The 16,729-nt window shown below is 35.9% G+C and overlaps 1 protein-coding gene across 1 annotated transcript in view; it reads right to left on the bottom strand.

Annotated features, from left to right (window-relative positions):
* LOC134668629 (uncharacterized) overlaps positions 1–16,729 on the bottom strand; it is a 347,587-nt gene that overhangs the window by 57,818 nt on the left and 273,040 nt on the right. Inside the window, exons 5-6 of the mRNA XM_063526069.1 lie at positions 9,890–10,757; positions 8,481–8,581 (exon numbers count right to left, since the gene is read on the bottom strand). Coding sequence (XP_063382139.1) covers positions 8,481–8,581; positions 9,890–10,757 — 969 coding nt within the window. The remainder of the gene's footprint in view (positions 1–8,480; positions 8,582–9,889; positions 10,758–16,729) is intronic.

Raw genomic sequence — 16,729 nt, 5'->3', positions numbered from 1 at the left:
AGCTCGTAGATAATGGAGAAAGGTTCCCTAATTAATTTATTAATTAAGGTTGTATTTATAGACGTGTAGTTTTTGTAACGCAATTAAAAGTATGTTATTCTACGTAAGAAAAGCAAGCATTTAGTTAATTACTTGAAATAAATACTAGATTACACAGCGTGAGAGTTTTTAGGGCTGGTACAGTCACCTACAATAATATGTTACACAAGAAGGCCGCAAAAATATCTGACACGATCTTATTTGTAGAGCCATAAGAGCGTGTCACATATTTTTGTGGCCTTCGCAGAGTAACATATTATTGCAGGTGACTGTACAGACGGACTGCAACCCGACGGCAACTAGTCTGGGAACTGCCGACGTTGCAGTTGGCGTGCAGTCGGTGTGCAGTTCCCATACAGCGGTCGGGTTGGAGTCCGTCTGTATTGGCCCTAACGCTAAGTTCACATAGCTAATAGGGGGCTGGCGGAAATATGCAGTTTTTTTTTTATTTAAATGTTACACTTTTTCACAAAAGTAAATGGTATGAAAAAAAATCATACGGAAACTAGATTATATTTTCAAGGGCAAATTTCATCCAAATCCTTAGTAGGTTTCAGTTGGCTCCGTAGAAAAAATACAGGAAAATACTTACGTCTAATCTTCATTTATTACCAGTTGTAGGTATATCGTTACCCTGTATACTATTACCATAGCAATAGCAGTATGTACGTATAAAATAGTTTTTAGTACCTATAAAATAGTGTTATAGCAGAATTATCTGACGAGCACGATAAAAAGAGGGTATATTTTCAGATAAATCAGAATCAGAATGTTTTTTATTTGTGAAAACATAGGTACAGTTAATGTGTTAAATTATGTACAGGTTTCCCTATAATTTACCCACGAGTGCAGATGTACACATTTTTTGATCGCATGCAGCATGCATCTTAAATATAGGGTAGCAATTTCTAAACAGCATAAGGGCCCGATTCAGATTTTGAAATAGATATCTTTTAGACATCACCAAGATACGATAACGATATGTTTAAGGTCTAACCTGTCAAATTTGACATTTGCGCGATTCTGGAGATACTCTTGAACGATTTCCTCAGGATATGACTTAGAGATCCAATTCACATCTAATAGATATCTTATGCTATCTAACGTAAAAGTGACATTGGTTGCCCGAATTGCGCTGCAAAAGAGAAGTATATATATATACAGGGCGTCCCACGGCGATGCCACATGGAGGGAAAGTATCTTAAATATCATAGATAGCATATTTTGCTGAAAGAAGACTTCATTTTATTTTTAAAACTTAGTTAAATTGCATTCATACTTTTTTAATTTTTTTTGTGAAAAAAAATGTATGGAAAAAAATTATCGCGTCATTGGAGGAAAAGTACCTTAATTATTGTAAATGAACATCTTACTGAAAGAAGACATTATTTCGATTTAAAAAACAAGTTGAATTGCATTTTAAATAATTTCATGGTTAAACCGGGAATCGAACCCGCTACACGAGAAAAAAAAATACCTTGTACCAAAAAACTAATTCTCACATTGAAGCCTTTCGATCGGTATGACAAAGCTACAAGGTATTTTTTTTCTCGTGTAGCGGGTTCGATTCCCGGTTTAACCATGAAATTATTTAAAATGCAATTCAATTTGTTTTTTTAAATCGAAATAATGTCTTCTTTCAGTAAGATGTTCATTTACAATAATTAAGGTACTTTTCCTCCAATGACGCTATAATTTTTTTCCATACATTTTTTTTCAAAAAAAATTAAAAAAGTATGAATGCAATTTAACTAAGTTTTAAAAATAAAATGAAGTCTTCTTTCAGCAAAATATGCTATCTATGATATTTAAGGTACTTTCCCTCCATGTGGCATCGCCGTGGGACGCCCTGTATATATATATAGATAGAATGGATCTAGTACGTATCGTCTCTCGTGAATATCTTGGAGTTCGAATACGGCAGTAAATTACTCCAAGTTAAAAGATGAATTGATATAAAAGGTAGAAACCCCGCGTAGCAAGTTTCGCGCGGCGCTCCATTTCTTTTTGTTTCCTTCTATTTTCGTCTCTTAAAAAATGATGCATAATATTATAGCCAAGTAAAATAACAAAACACGAAAGAGCATACAAATGAAATAAAAAGTAGTCGCCGGCGAGTCTAGACATCTTTGCAAAACTCTAATGGTTTCATTAACCCGAATATTGCAATAAAACAATAATATAGTAGTTTGCGTTCTAGCATTTGGAATGAAATAAATTGATTAAATTTTAATTTTATCAAGTTTACAAAAGAAGTTTGGTTTGCATCAGTCTCATTGTTCAGGAATAAATATTTGTAACAATTGTTTAAAGTACAATAATACATCTGATACTTGATAATTAAAATGAAATGTTCCCTACAAATAAAGACTTTATTTTTTTTTAAGTTTATCATCTAAGACGTCATTGTATGCAAAATACCATACAAAATGATACTTAACGCAATCGCGTATATCCTGCGTATATCACTTCACGCTATCGAATGAAAACAGGGTACAGTTAACATACTACATACATATACAGTGAAACCTGGATAAGTGAGATCTCAAGGGGCGAGCAAATTTGTCTCACTTAAAGAGGTTTTCCACTTACCCAGGCTCCCAGTTAGCCAGGTACAAATAAATTTCTGTCTCATTTACAGAGGGTTCTATTAATAGAGGCGAGAATAGAGTATATTTCAGTTACAGAGGTGGTTAATAGGGTATTTAGTAATTATCTTTAAAAATAAATAAGGTAAAATAATCCTTGTCCCTAAATATTTTTTTAGTCTGTTTAAATATTTCTTTGAATTAATTTTGAATGATTCTCCAGAGGATAGATATTTCAAAATTAAATTAAATTTGATATGGACTTCAATGCGTATTAGAAATTTAATAAATGAAAATTTATTTTTTCGTGTTACTTATCAAAATTTCAGCTTTCGTTTCGATAGTTTTAACTACTTACATAAATTAACTAAATCAAACTTGAAGTTGTTTAGACACAATTAGGCAAATGCGGAATTTGTGGATTGACTAAGAGTTAGTAAGAATACGGAAATTGTTCAATGAAGTCCAAGTTAGAGAGGTCATAGATTGACGTTATCTCAGATACAGAAGTCAATTCCCTATAAAATTCCAAAAAACAATTAGGAAAATGTAATCTTATAAATATAGTCTCAGTAAAAGAGGTAAAATACACTCTCTGTCTCAGTTATAGAGGTAAATGTGACTATAAAATCACAATAACGAATCCCAGTTATAGAGGTTCGTTTTTTCTCAGTAACAGAGGTAATTCAGTGCTAAAGTGTCGGGACCGCACCATGAGTCCCAGCTATAGAGGTTTCTCACTTATCCAGGTCCCACTTAACCAGGTTTCACTGTACAACGCTAACCCAATCGTATCACAAAATCCTTATTTCAATTCGGCGAAAACCCTTGATTAATCCCTAGTTTATTCAGTCAAACTAATTCAAATCAGCTAAAGCACTAGAAAAACAGCATAAATAACTCATAGATCTGGATCAAACGCAAAACAAAAGATCTCATACATTATTAATGTTGTTTGTATTCAATCGGCGAATTGGTTTGACTTTAGCCGAGAATAGGAGTTTTTTATGTGAACCCGCATTGTGTAAGCTCTATTTGGGTTTTATTGTTAGTTTTATTCGTGTATATGTTTGGTTTGATGAGGTTACTTAGAGGTGAATTATCAAAGAACTTTTTCAATGCAATCATACTATAACTCAATGAAAAGTTGTTATTTTGTGTGCCTATTTATAGAGTATATGTTATGTATTAGTATGTAGACTTTGTCTAAGTTAACTTTGCACCGATTTGAATAAAACATATTGAGGGAGTGTCAATATAAACTTCATAAATAATTGACATGGCCACACTTTGTCATTGCCAATGCCGTGCAGGGTTACCTTGGTCTGTCTCTATTTATATATAACACTCAAATGGATAACTATTCTTAATTTCAAATTTTATATTAAAGTATAAAACGGAAAAATGTTTGCTGCCGGCAGCACTTGAACCCGGAACCTACTCCAACCCTACCGCCTCCTACGTTACAAAGTAAATTTATTCATTTTTTCCTTTAATATAAAATTCGGCATATCACTCGCAGGCGTACCTGCTTGTTTAAAAATTGGTCTATTCTCAATTTACCGTGGTAAGGTAAACGAGGGGGTTATTTGTCGTGCAACTAGCAATGCACCGATGAGAAGTTTCTTAAGTTGCGAAACTTCTATGAAGAATATTCTCTGGAACTAAAATTTAATAAACAATCTAATCGTGTCAAGACCGACGTAGACACATGCCATTTTAAATATTTCGCCTGCCCGCTTTACTGTTATGTGGCGTGTAATATTATATATTACACAAAACGTTAATGTTCTCATGTGAACATTCTCATAGAGAACTTTCTAAGTTTCTTTCAGGTAATTTCTCTGAAATTTCCGAGAACATTTCTACAATTTCTGCAATTTGTACATTCCTATGTGCAACTAAGTCATAATTCTTGCTAGCTACATCGTAAGATCATAAATGTAAATTGTAGTTTTCAATGGACTAGTGCCTCTACTATCAGTTGGCAGAGTATTTTTCACTTACTTTCAGTGAATAAACGTGCCGTGAGTCACGTTTTACATTTCTTTACGGTCTTATGTACCTAACTTCACTCCACTCCAAACGATGCTGTCCCTTTCTAAGTGTACTAAAAACAGAGCAAGAGTTATATCGGAGTTTTATACAGCGCCTCTAGGATTCACCTAAAGAACTAAATAACAAAATTGACACATTTTCTCACGTCGACGTAATTTACTATCTATGCATCTCGTTCTCGCATATTAGTGCAAGTGAGATGCACAGAAAGTAATGTTACATGTACTGATGGTAGCCGTGAATATGGAGGGTAGAGGTAAGGAGAATCCTTTATGACTTTATGAGAAAACTCATTAATGGGAGAATATTTGCAAAAACTGGGCACGCTGTCAGCTATTATAATTTTTCTAAATCTCTCCGGAGTAGCGAAAAAAAAAACCCATAAACCTAGTTTTTCATTGTATCAATACCGTACTAAAAATCATGGAGAATGGAAGATACTCGTATTTACAAGTGGAAAAACGTTTTCTCTTTTTGTATGGACGATTACGTAGTATACTTCCCTCTTAAGGTTTTTGACGGACACTTTTTCATTATTAATTACATGGAGTATTCCTTACCTCTACCATCCACTAAGAGCATTTAGAAGGGAGATGTCATCGCTGTCATTTTCTTTACAAAACTGTCAAATGTATTGCTATTTCTACATGATTTGTACGTAACGTACAAATAGCCATGTCAGTCTATACAAAAGTTTGCACAATTGTGCAAGTTTTTCGGCAGAGGGGTAAGTAATAATGTCAACAAAAAAATAAAGAGTATACCTTCGAGACTACTACGACCAAGATATTTGATTTATTCGGTTGTCAATATAAAACAAATGTAGGTGTTCTTTCTTCTCGTATGAGACGCCATTACTATGTAGTCTTGCTTGAGATTAATAAACATTACCTATATGGTGTTAAAACAAGCTTTTCTTTCCTGCTTGGAACCCTAATCCTAAATCCTAACAGTAAGCACTCAATGGCCACTCCAGTTATTAAATGTTCTAAGACCAATTTTGTCACTATGTTACTGACCTTCATTCTACAAGTTTTTAAAGATTTGACGTTGCCATAGTTACGAAAATAATAAACACATCAATGTTAGTAAACAATGTATAAATTAAAATATATTGTATTCAAGACAAAAATTGCAAAATATGATAATTACGTAAACATCATTAATAATCGAGTTAAAATTATGACTTTGCGTGTTAAAAAATAGGAAGCATTATACGGCGCGATTATACAGGCTACTTTTGGCTACATATTTATTACCTATGACGAAAATAGTACACACATGAGAAGAAATCTTAAAATATTAAAATAGGTAAGTATGTATTATAATGGTCCGCTTCAGTCCGCATCATGACAGCGGCCGTCTCCTACTGCTAAGTAACATTATCTAATAGAGTGTGCGGAAAGAGAAGAGTCGTAAAATTTAGGGGAGCCCATACATTATACCTACGACTCTTCTCTTTCCGCACAGACCCTACGTATGACCTTAATAGCGATCTTAATTTTATAGTACCTATATGATCTCGAGTATATTTCAGTGCCAAGCGCCCCATTTCCAATACAAAATGAACCCACGCAGCGGGTTTTTGGCAATAAATGTGTTTAAATCTTATTTAAATTTTCAGATTCTGAACCACCAGCAAAAGTTTTTGAAGAAAGTTTTATATTTCCTGTTACCAAGTTTACATGAAAAACGATTACCTAGGTACCAAACACAATAATTTGAACAACGGAAAATAAAATAATACTTACTTAGTACTTAAAGAAAAATAAAATAAACTCACAGAACATTTGTATGTTTTATTTTATTTAAGATAATAATGCTTAATAAAATACGTAGCAATTCTTGTGTAAATATTATAATAGGTCTTGCGGTATGTTCTTACTATGTGTTATGTGCACCCAGCAACAAAAACAGCAACATGTCTATGTACCGTTCCTTGTATTGAGCCTTAATTATTAATACATATGTAACTTCTACATGCATACGCATGCATACATGATGCAATCCGGGTTTTCATGGAAATGTTGTTTTCAATCAGCTTCTTGCCTAAAACCAAAAACTGCTCGTAAGCAATGTGATTTTCGCAAATGTAGGAGTAGAGATAGGAAAATATTATGTCAAGTATAACTCATTACCTTTGTACTAAATCAGCCTTTTATCGAACTATTAATTGATTTATCCCTTAAAGTTTTGCTTGAAGTTCACATACTGTTATAAATTTATACATATTACGTTGAAAATTGCATTAATATTCGTGAAAAATCTGCGTATTTGTTGTGTTTACAAGTTGACAGAAATGTCACGTTGGAAACGCACGTATTTTTCCATAACATCTGTCACGTTTACTCGCGTAAAGTATTTACGCAGAATAATTCTGGCTCAGTTTTCATTATATAATTAGAAAGAGAGCGTTTTAGGTGTGAAGTTAGGCAAGTATGGAAAACTCGCGTAAAAACGTTTGTAACTCATGGTACAAATTGAAATTTTTAGTTCTTTACGTGACCGGTAGAGGCACTGTACAATTACTCCATACATTTTCCTTAACTTTCTCCCTATCGACTGTCATTCACGGAACTCATAGTAGAGCTACTGGTATCACTAAAATTTGCAGTTTATTAGCCCAATCCATGCTTAAATCATCTATGAAACAATAAGCCGTCAAGATAAACAGCCAAGTTTGCGAAATATGCAAATCGGAATCATAATTATTACGACCGTACCAGGGTTAGCAATTCGATAACTGACGGATTTCCAGTTTATATAATATTCATTCAAATAATGTTTTTCTTCACCTTATAGTGAGATTCCTAGTTGTAACCATTCTGATCTTAATATTCTGTATACAGGAGATTAGTGTGGAAAAACCGGAGTATTCTCTGGTGCGTAGAAAGACTGACTGTTTAAGGGGCCTACTGATTACCAGTTCACCGGGCGATATCAGCCTGTCAGTTAAACGCAAAATTTGACAGCTCCGAACAACTGTTAAGTTGATATCGTCCGGCGAACTGCTAATCTGTGGGCCTCGTTACCCTTGGAACGTAAAAACAAAAAAGAAGAGAATTTGAAGATCTCAACTACGCATATTCTTATTAAATGAAAATCTTTAGGTATCTGATCTCTTATTTAGGTATACCTATTAGTTATTACAATGAACTTGAATGTCATAAACTACCACCGGTTCTAACCTACACTCCAGCTCCGTATGTATGTTCTAACGGATCGCAAAATGTCCCCTCTGCAAAATGGTGGAGTTCTGCGTCAGTTATTTCCGTGGCTACAGATTAAGACAAAACAGGAGCTGAGTTTTTAATATTTTAGGTAAATATACCCGTCTCGCTAACGGAAGCGGCTCCTAAAACTAGTGCGATAAGGACAAGGCGAAAAATCCTGCGTAAAAATCTCAAAAATCGAAGTTTCGTACTCGACTGTTGCCTCCTCTAAAACTTGACCAATCGTAGCCTAATTTGGAAATCGAAATGATTATGAAATTATCTGTGTCGGACCGTTTTGCTTTTTTGGTTAATTGATATCACGCCTCTTGAATAAGTACTACGCCTGTCATTAAGGCATTGTCAATGAGCCATTTTTGAAGGGCTCTAGCGCCTTAAAAAAACAAAAATATCAAAAAAAGCAAAACGGTCCGACACAGATATTGACAATATTAATCTGTGTTGAAAAAATTATTGCTCTAGTATCAAAACCCACGGAGGAAACAGTCGAGTACGTTTGTATGGAGAAATGACCACTCTCCTGCTGGCTCTTAAAGATAAGATAAAAGGGTCAGGTACTCACGTGAGTAGGAGAAGGGCAGGCCGTCGGACCACCGGAACTCGCCCTCATGGATCGCGTCAGTGGCTCCGATCCAGTACACGTCATCCACCCCCGCGCCGGGCCTGCAAACATGACATGGTTAACACATTCACTGGGCGCGATTCGGATTTTGATATAGATATCTATTAGATATCTTTTAGATATCACCAAGATACGATAACGATATGTTTAAGATCTAACCTGTCAAATTTGACATTTGCGCGATTCTGGAGATACTCTTGAACGATTTCCACAGGATATGACTTAGAGATCCAATTCACATCTAATAGATATTTTACTCTATCTAACGTAAAAGTGACATTGGTTGCCCGAATTGCGCTGCAAAAGAGAACTAGTTGATATCTAAACTATAACGTATCTAGAATGGATCTAGTACGTGTCGTCTCTTGTGAATATCTTGAAGTTCGAGTACGGCAGACTGCCAACAACACGTATGTGTGTTAAATTCGTACTGGAAACGGGGCGCCCGGCACTGAAAGTGTTAATAATGACAAGTTTTTAAATGTCAGTCGATCCGGTTTGTCTTAAGGATCAAATATATATATGGGACTCATGGCTTTGAAGCAGTAAATGTCAGAAATGACAGTCAATAGTTCCTCAAGCCACGAACAGAGCGGCAGCTGACGTCCACAGGGGTTCATTACACATTGCCTTTTACCACTTTAAGAGTTATCGCCTGGAATGCTATTTGTTATGGTCGTCATGGAAATTTACTGCAAATTTAATCAAGGGAAAAGTTTATCATACAGTGTAGATTGATTTTCAAAATAAGCTTAGGTAGGTAGGTACACTGACATTTAAAAACTCAACCATTACTATGATCCAACTTTTTAAAATAAATTTAGTTATGCATATTGAATTCATGAACTGTTGATTCACGTCCCTTGAGTAGATTAATTTCAGATTAGTAAAATTGTTGGCAAGTTCTCAAATATGGCCGACGTTATTATGTTCCAAATCCAAAGTTCGTTGTTCATGTTATCTAGATAACCAAGTTTAATTTACTTTCAGCAACTTGGCTATTTTGAATCATATTTAAATTCGATTTAAAGTTTAGTACTTAGTGTAAAATACGCTCTGAATCTTGGAAATTGATTAAGTTTTAATATTTAGGATTTTTTCAGACGAGGTAAAACGTTGAGTGCAGAAAAAACCGTTCTAGTAAAAAAATGCAAAAAGTTAACAACAACACAACAGATTACCAGTTCGCCGGACGATATCAGCCTGTCAGCTAAACGCATAAGGTGACAGTTCCGAACAACTGACAGGCTGATATTGTCCGGCGAATTGTTAATCAGTGCATGGACCCTATAAAGAGTCGGTCAGGAGGATCAAACACAGAAAAGAGCTTAAAGTGGAAGGATGCTCACGCATTTATGAGGAGTTGGTCCAAAATATGCTGTTGCCTCTCATTCAGCACGCTAGCCAGATGGCCGCCCAGCCGCACACACTCCGCCTCGGCCTGCCTCCACGCCCGCTTCGCCTCCCGCACCGCCGTCACGCAGAAGTCATCAGACACCACCCACCCGTAGTCGCAGTGCCCAACCACTTCCTCTACACCTTTATCCATCCACCACGCTTTTAACCACATAGCTGAGGAATTTCGTTTAGCTAAGATACTGATGTTGAGTCTTACTGAGTTTCCTTCAGAAATAATTTGAACTGAGCGCAGCGGATCATTAGGCTGCGAACAATGCTTCCATCTAGAATCGCCGTCTTCTAAATTCAGCTCCATTCCTTTGCAGAACTCTTGATAATCCTCCTGGATTATATTAGACGAGTCATGTTTAGCCGCGATTGGTCCCGTGCCCATTTGTAAGCGTAACGCGACTTTGTTTCCGTAAGGAAGATGGATTTTGTAGGAGCAGAAGAGTTTGACTGTGGGTCCGACTTCGAACGAGCCGTTCCTCTCCGTCAGCAACACATCGTGACAATGGTCGACTAGACGGTAGGCGACGGCGAACGTAGGTCGGCCGTGGAGGTCAACAGAGTTCTTGGAGTCGTGGTATATGAATTTTCTGTTCGGCGATGGGATTTGTTCGAGCTTTCCGCATAAGGGTGGTGTGTTGGGGGCGAAGCGGATGAAGCCGGTGGAACAGGGGACGTTGAGCTTATGCAGCTCGAGGAGGAGGGCGTGGCCGGGGGTGGGGGGCGGCGGGAGGAGCCGGCAGCCGTGCGTGCGCGGGAGCTGCCCGGAGTGGACGCGCCCGCGCGCCCCTTTTATGTGTAACGCGCAATCTGAAACAAGAGAGAATGATGGTAAATACAAGAGTCTGCGTCATATTGCAGTATAACCAATGTTAACTCTTCAATTCCCAAAAATTAAGGAATTTGTGTCAGTCAATCGTTTGCGCCGTAGCGAATGAAACTACAATCTCACTCTATCGCTCTTCCATATTAGTGCGACAGGGAGACATTAAGTAGCGTTTCGTTTATAATTTTGATTAGTTGATTTCATATAACTTTGAGGTAAATTACGACTATTACTAGTAAGGTTCAAGTCTTTGACCCTCAAAATCATTGTCATCATCTACATTAAAAAAACGAGTGTCAAATAAAAACTAATTTTAATCGCCGTATCCTATAATTAAAACACCATAGGTACCTACATTTCTTATACTGGAGTCAGTTATGTAACGCTGCCATACATGACCCAAAAAATTTTTATTAAGCTATGAGCTTCATCACATCTGATATTTGAGTAATTCTAAGCATTTCTAGCGTGAAGTGGGGGGGAGGGTGGGGTACAAAGACGGCCGCCATCCGTCATCTTTAAAAAAAATCTACTCTGATCCTGGTGGGTACTAGGGCAAGTTTGGTATCATTTTCGTATAAACCAAAGACGTAGAATTCATTGCTGATATTTGTTTTTTCAATTTCATAGTAATTTTACAAGAAAAACGTAAAAAGGTGAAAAATTTGGTTGGAGATTTTTGCTACGCGGAGCCGAAACTACAAAAGATAGAAAGTTGAAATTTGCACACTAGATTACATTTATAAAGTGTACAAGAGATAAGAAGCGATTTTGAGAAATTCAACCCCTAAGGGGGTTAAAAAGGGGATGAAAGTTTGTATGGGGTTCAAGTTTTATTTTAAGCTAGGAATTTGAAACTTCGTAAAACGATATATTATTAAAATACAAGAAAACTAATTTCAGCGTTTTTGAAAATTCATCCCCTAAGGTGGTGAAAAAGGAGTTGAAAGTTTGTATGGATATCAAAAAAATTTTCGAACGCGGGACTTGAATCTTTGTATTTGGGGATATTATTAAAAGACAGGAAAAGTAATTTCAGCGTTTTGTAAAATTCATCCCCTAACAGGGTTAAAAAGGGGTTGAAATTTTGAATCCATTACAAATCCGAGTAGACACACATTTCTTATTGGCTCCCAGGCTTGAAATGCTTAGAATTACTCAAGGAACATATGTGATGAAGCTCATAGCTTAATAAAAATTTTTTGGGTCAACTTTATAACTGCTTCCGCTATTATTAACTGAGCTGCTGGCTTAGCGAGTCGAACTCTCGGCACTACCAGAGTTGACCCTTAGCTATTTCTATTTGTTAAACGGAACAATGAGGTTATTGTTTTTTTTTTCGAATTTTCCTTTAGAACTTCGAGCTTTTGTTTTTGCGGTGGGCCCCGGTTTTCGTTTTTGTGCTTGAAGATGGAGATACATAGGCTCTCCGAAACATGTTGCGCGTTCCTAATAAAAATACGTGACTTAAAAAACCGTAGGTATTATTAGCTTCATCATCATCATCATCATCATCATCATCATCATCATCATCATCATCATCATCATCATCATCATCATCATGGTCATCATCAGCTTATGTAGTATTTGAATGAATCATTTCTATGAAACGAATTGGTTTTCAATAATTGCACATAAATTGGTTCGTCTCATTCGACCGATCTTAAATTGGTTCCCCTTAGGAATGACGGACGATATCAATTTACCAGAGCTGTCCAAGTGTCACGCGACAATTATCGAATGAAGTTGAAAACATGGCGGTAATGGACTTGCGGTGGGCCCCGGTTTTCGTTTTTGTGCTTGAAGATGGAGATACATAGGCTCTCCGAAACATGTTGCGCGTTCCTAATAAAAATACGTGACTTAAAAAACCGTAGGTATTATTAGCTTCATCATCATCATCATCATCATCATCATCATCATCATCATCATCATCATCATCATCATCATCATCATCATCATGGTCATCATCAGCTTATGTAGTATTTGAATGAATCATTTCTATGAAACGAATTGGTTTTCAATAATTGCACATAAATTGGTTCGTCTCATTCGACCGATCTTAAATTGGTTCCCCTTAGGAATGACGGACGATATCAATTTACCAGAGCTGTCCAAGTGTCACGCGACAATTATCGAATGAAGTTGAAAACATGGCGGTAATGGACTGTCATTATGTCGATGGGTTTCTAATTGCGTCGTGTGTGAGAGTGAGAAAAATATCATTTGAAATAGATATGATATACCTAAAGATTATTTGGGTGTAGATAGGTAGTACTATTAGTTATTCTGTGGTAGATATCAGTGGCGTCGTGTCCACAAAAGCCGATTCCCACCGGCTTGCCTGATGTTTTTGGACGTTTGAGCAGAGTTGTAAAGGAAATATGTAAGCCAAATTAGCCCCGGTTTGCCTATGGATATGTTTGATGCGCCGTCACTGAAATAGATATGATATATCTACATATGTATATCATATCTATTTTAAATAATAATCGAAGGAAATACTCTTAAGCGATAAGGCCACCTATTGTTACCTGTACCTACAGAGTAACCCTATAACGTGTCAATAAAGAATTGTGTGTGTGTGTGTGTGTGTGTGTGTGTTTAATTTTACGTTTTATAATCTGGGAGAAAACATATAAAACCTCAAAAATGCGCGTTTTCCCAAAGATAAGACCTAGCTAGATCGATTTATCGCCTCATAAAACCCCAATAAGCATAGCAAATTTCATCGAGATCCTCGATATAGGTATATACGAGTATATAAAAGAGCAATTATTGTTTATAACTAGAATTTTATTGCTATTTTAAAGGTATTACATAAAATACATACGTATGTTAGTCTGTAAGGTATTTATTGTTATATGGGCCTTGTTGGCTGATTTAAATCACAAAATAAATAAATAAATAATAAAGAGTAAATATTATAGCTATATGTAGGGATATCAAAATTTTGTACGTTTTAGTTGTTTTCTATTTATATTTCCGACGATAAGAAGTTTAAGAAAAGAGCGTACTCGCATCTTAAATGCCGGCAACGCACTTGCAGACCTAGTGTTACAGGTGTCCATTGGCAACGTTAATTGATAACCAACAAGCGGTCTGTTTGCTCGTTTCCCTTAAAAAAGAGTTTTTATGAATTGCACGAAACATACATTTCCTCAAACCGACACCTCTCAGAAGAGACTAATCCGAACTCGCGGAAAGTATAATTAGGTATTAAGTCAAATCCGACCGCAAAGAGTTCTCCACGTTTCTGTATGTATTCCTGGAGATCGCCTTTTCTAGATCCCGGGGTTACTCTCATCTGGCCGAAAATTATTTGTCAGAACGTGGCGCAGAAAAACTTTCAGTCGAATGATAAATTAGTTTAGTACCTACTAAATAATACACTTAGTCATTTCGTATAATATTCATTTGGCAGAAATTTATAAGTGGTTAGGTCAGGATTTTCTGGTTAATAACATCGTGCGAAGTAATATGCAATAAAAAATTATAATAAACAATTTTCTGCAACACATTAGTAAACGTAAAAGATAATACTTAAGTAGTTTTCGTATACGCGCACACATATATTATGTAACTTAGTAATAGGTACATAATATGTATGTTTTATTCTAGAGATAGTTCGAAAAGTGTATAATGTGTGTAATACAAGGGTATTAATTTTGTGATACTGACTACATATGTATTAACAGTATATGTGTCTTGGCTGTAGCTGTAAACTTATACTTAGTGTTTGCCTGAATAAAGAATGAATGAATATGCGACTGAAATAAGCAGTTACACTAGTGTATTTGTATTAAACTGTTTATCATAACTTAAACATTGATTTAGCAAGTATGCCAGAAGGGCACTTTTACAAGTCAAGGTTATTAACAAGCAATAATAATTCACAACAAAAACCAATTCCCATGCATTTTTAACACAAATGTTGGAGGTACGACTTTAAGGCCCACTTGCACCGTTCCACTAACCCGGGGTTAATCGGTTAAACCGTTAACCCAGTGTCAAATTGTACTGGTAACCATGGTAACTCCATAGTTTAACCGGTTAACCCCGGGTTAGTGAATGGTGCAAGTGGCCCTTAAATAGAAATGCCCATGTTTCATCTAGTGTGTGTGATCTGCGGTCTTCCCGGAGTTTCTTGGGGCTCATGAATTCCAGTCACCGATTATAAATGACGCAGCCAAGACAAATCCCTTACAATTTCAACTCGTATGAATTATTCAAATGAGGAGGAATATAAGGGTTATGTAGGTAATTTATATGGAATTCATCACCGCCACGTTCTACAAAATATTTATTTTCCAAAAAAAAATATTTTTAGCAAAATAGGCACTCATACATTTTTTTTTGGAAAATAAATATTTTGTAGAACGTGGCGGTGATGAATTCCATATAAATTACCTACATAACCCTTATATTATAGCTAAGAACTGATGTAAAATTATAAAATTTTGAAAGGCTTTATCTCGGAAAATATTATATGTACAGAGACAATTCTAGTGTCTTATTGTAGCAAATTTATTCTACTTTAAAAACGCCCTAGGAAGTTACTATCAAAAACTAGTACTTTAGGATTATAATCGCCCAAATCTAAAAAAAATTGCTGTTTATTCGATTTTTGACAAAGTTGCGTTCGGCGCTCGAGGTCACAAACTTGGATTATTCATTGGGCCAACATCATAAACAAGCTTGCAAAAAATCAGAACTACCGGATTTGACGCAAACGCAAAATGTATAATTTTACTGTATTAGTTGCTGTGTACAATAATTTTCTCACACTTTTCTGTAGTTTCATGCGCGAAAAGGCCAACTTCGTATATTTATATAGTTTTGTATTGTTATTCGCTCGAGTAGCGTCCGCAAATCTCGCCTAACTTTGTTTTGTCTTTGTTTGCTGACTGTATTGACTCGCCGGACGCTAACATGAGGGTTTGTGGGTGTACCTCATGATAATAAGCCAGGAATGTGAGAAACTATATTCTAGTACAGTCGCCATCAGATATATCGGAGCGGCCAAGGTGTTCACAAATATCTGAGCACGCCTCTATTGTCAAGGCGTTAGAGTGCGCGTTCTGATAAGTATTGTGAACACCTTGGCCGCTCAGATATTTCTGATGGCGACTGTACACGAGAATAAGGTTACTAGAGATGCAATGAACATTTATTAGGCAACTATCCGGTATTCGGCCTATTAGGCCATTTTGCCGAGTAAATATTAGGCAGCATTCCTGTTGCACCTACTTAAATAAAAAAAATACACACTAAAATAACCAAAAACTGAGTATATTTAATATTTCAAATGTATTCTTGGATACTTGTTAAATAGGAAGCTTTTTTGAGCATTAGTTGATTACAAAATAATTATTTTATTTTTACCATGAGTCTCATTTTTGTACTGTTAGTTACAATAGCAAATAAATTACGCAATCGAGTTTTCGATACTACCTATTATCCCGATTTTTCGCGCACTTTTGATATTTGACAAGCAGTCTTGTACAGTCAACAACAGAGCTATGAATGCAGGCAAAGTGCCAAAGATACACGACCTTAATGTACAGGCAATAAAGTACTGTATACAAATTTTTGACACTTTGCCTGTATTCATAGCTCTGTTGTTGACTGTACAATCAAGTGTAAAAATATGGATGCACAAATCATACTCAAAAATATGTCCCATATACGGCCCCGACACTATCATGGATACTGACATTACTTTGACGGAATGACGTTTTTAGTGATAGTGTAGGGAGTGTCATGAAGGAATGACGGCAAGTAATGAAGTTTATTTTAATAATTTCCGTCAGTATTGGAGTTATGTCAAAGTAATGATACTAGAAATGGCATTATACTGACAGTGAATTGATTAGAAAGATGAAATCAGAAATGACAGAAAGAATGATGGACGATAATGAAGTTATTAAACATTTTTAATATTTTTGAAGAAATG

The sequence above is a fragment of the Cydia fagiglandana genome, chromosome 11 (genome assembly GCF_963556715.1).
Source record: "Cydia fagiglandana chromosome 11, ilCydFagi1.1, whole genome shotgun sequence".
NCBI lineage: Eukaryota > Metazoa > Arthropoda > Insecta > Lepidoptera > Tortricidae > Cydia > Cydia fagiglandana.
This window is presented reverse-complemented; position numbering and strand designations above follow the sequence as displayed.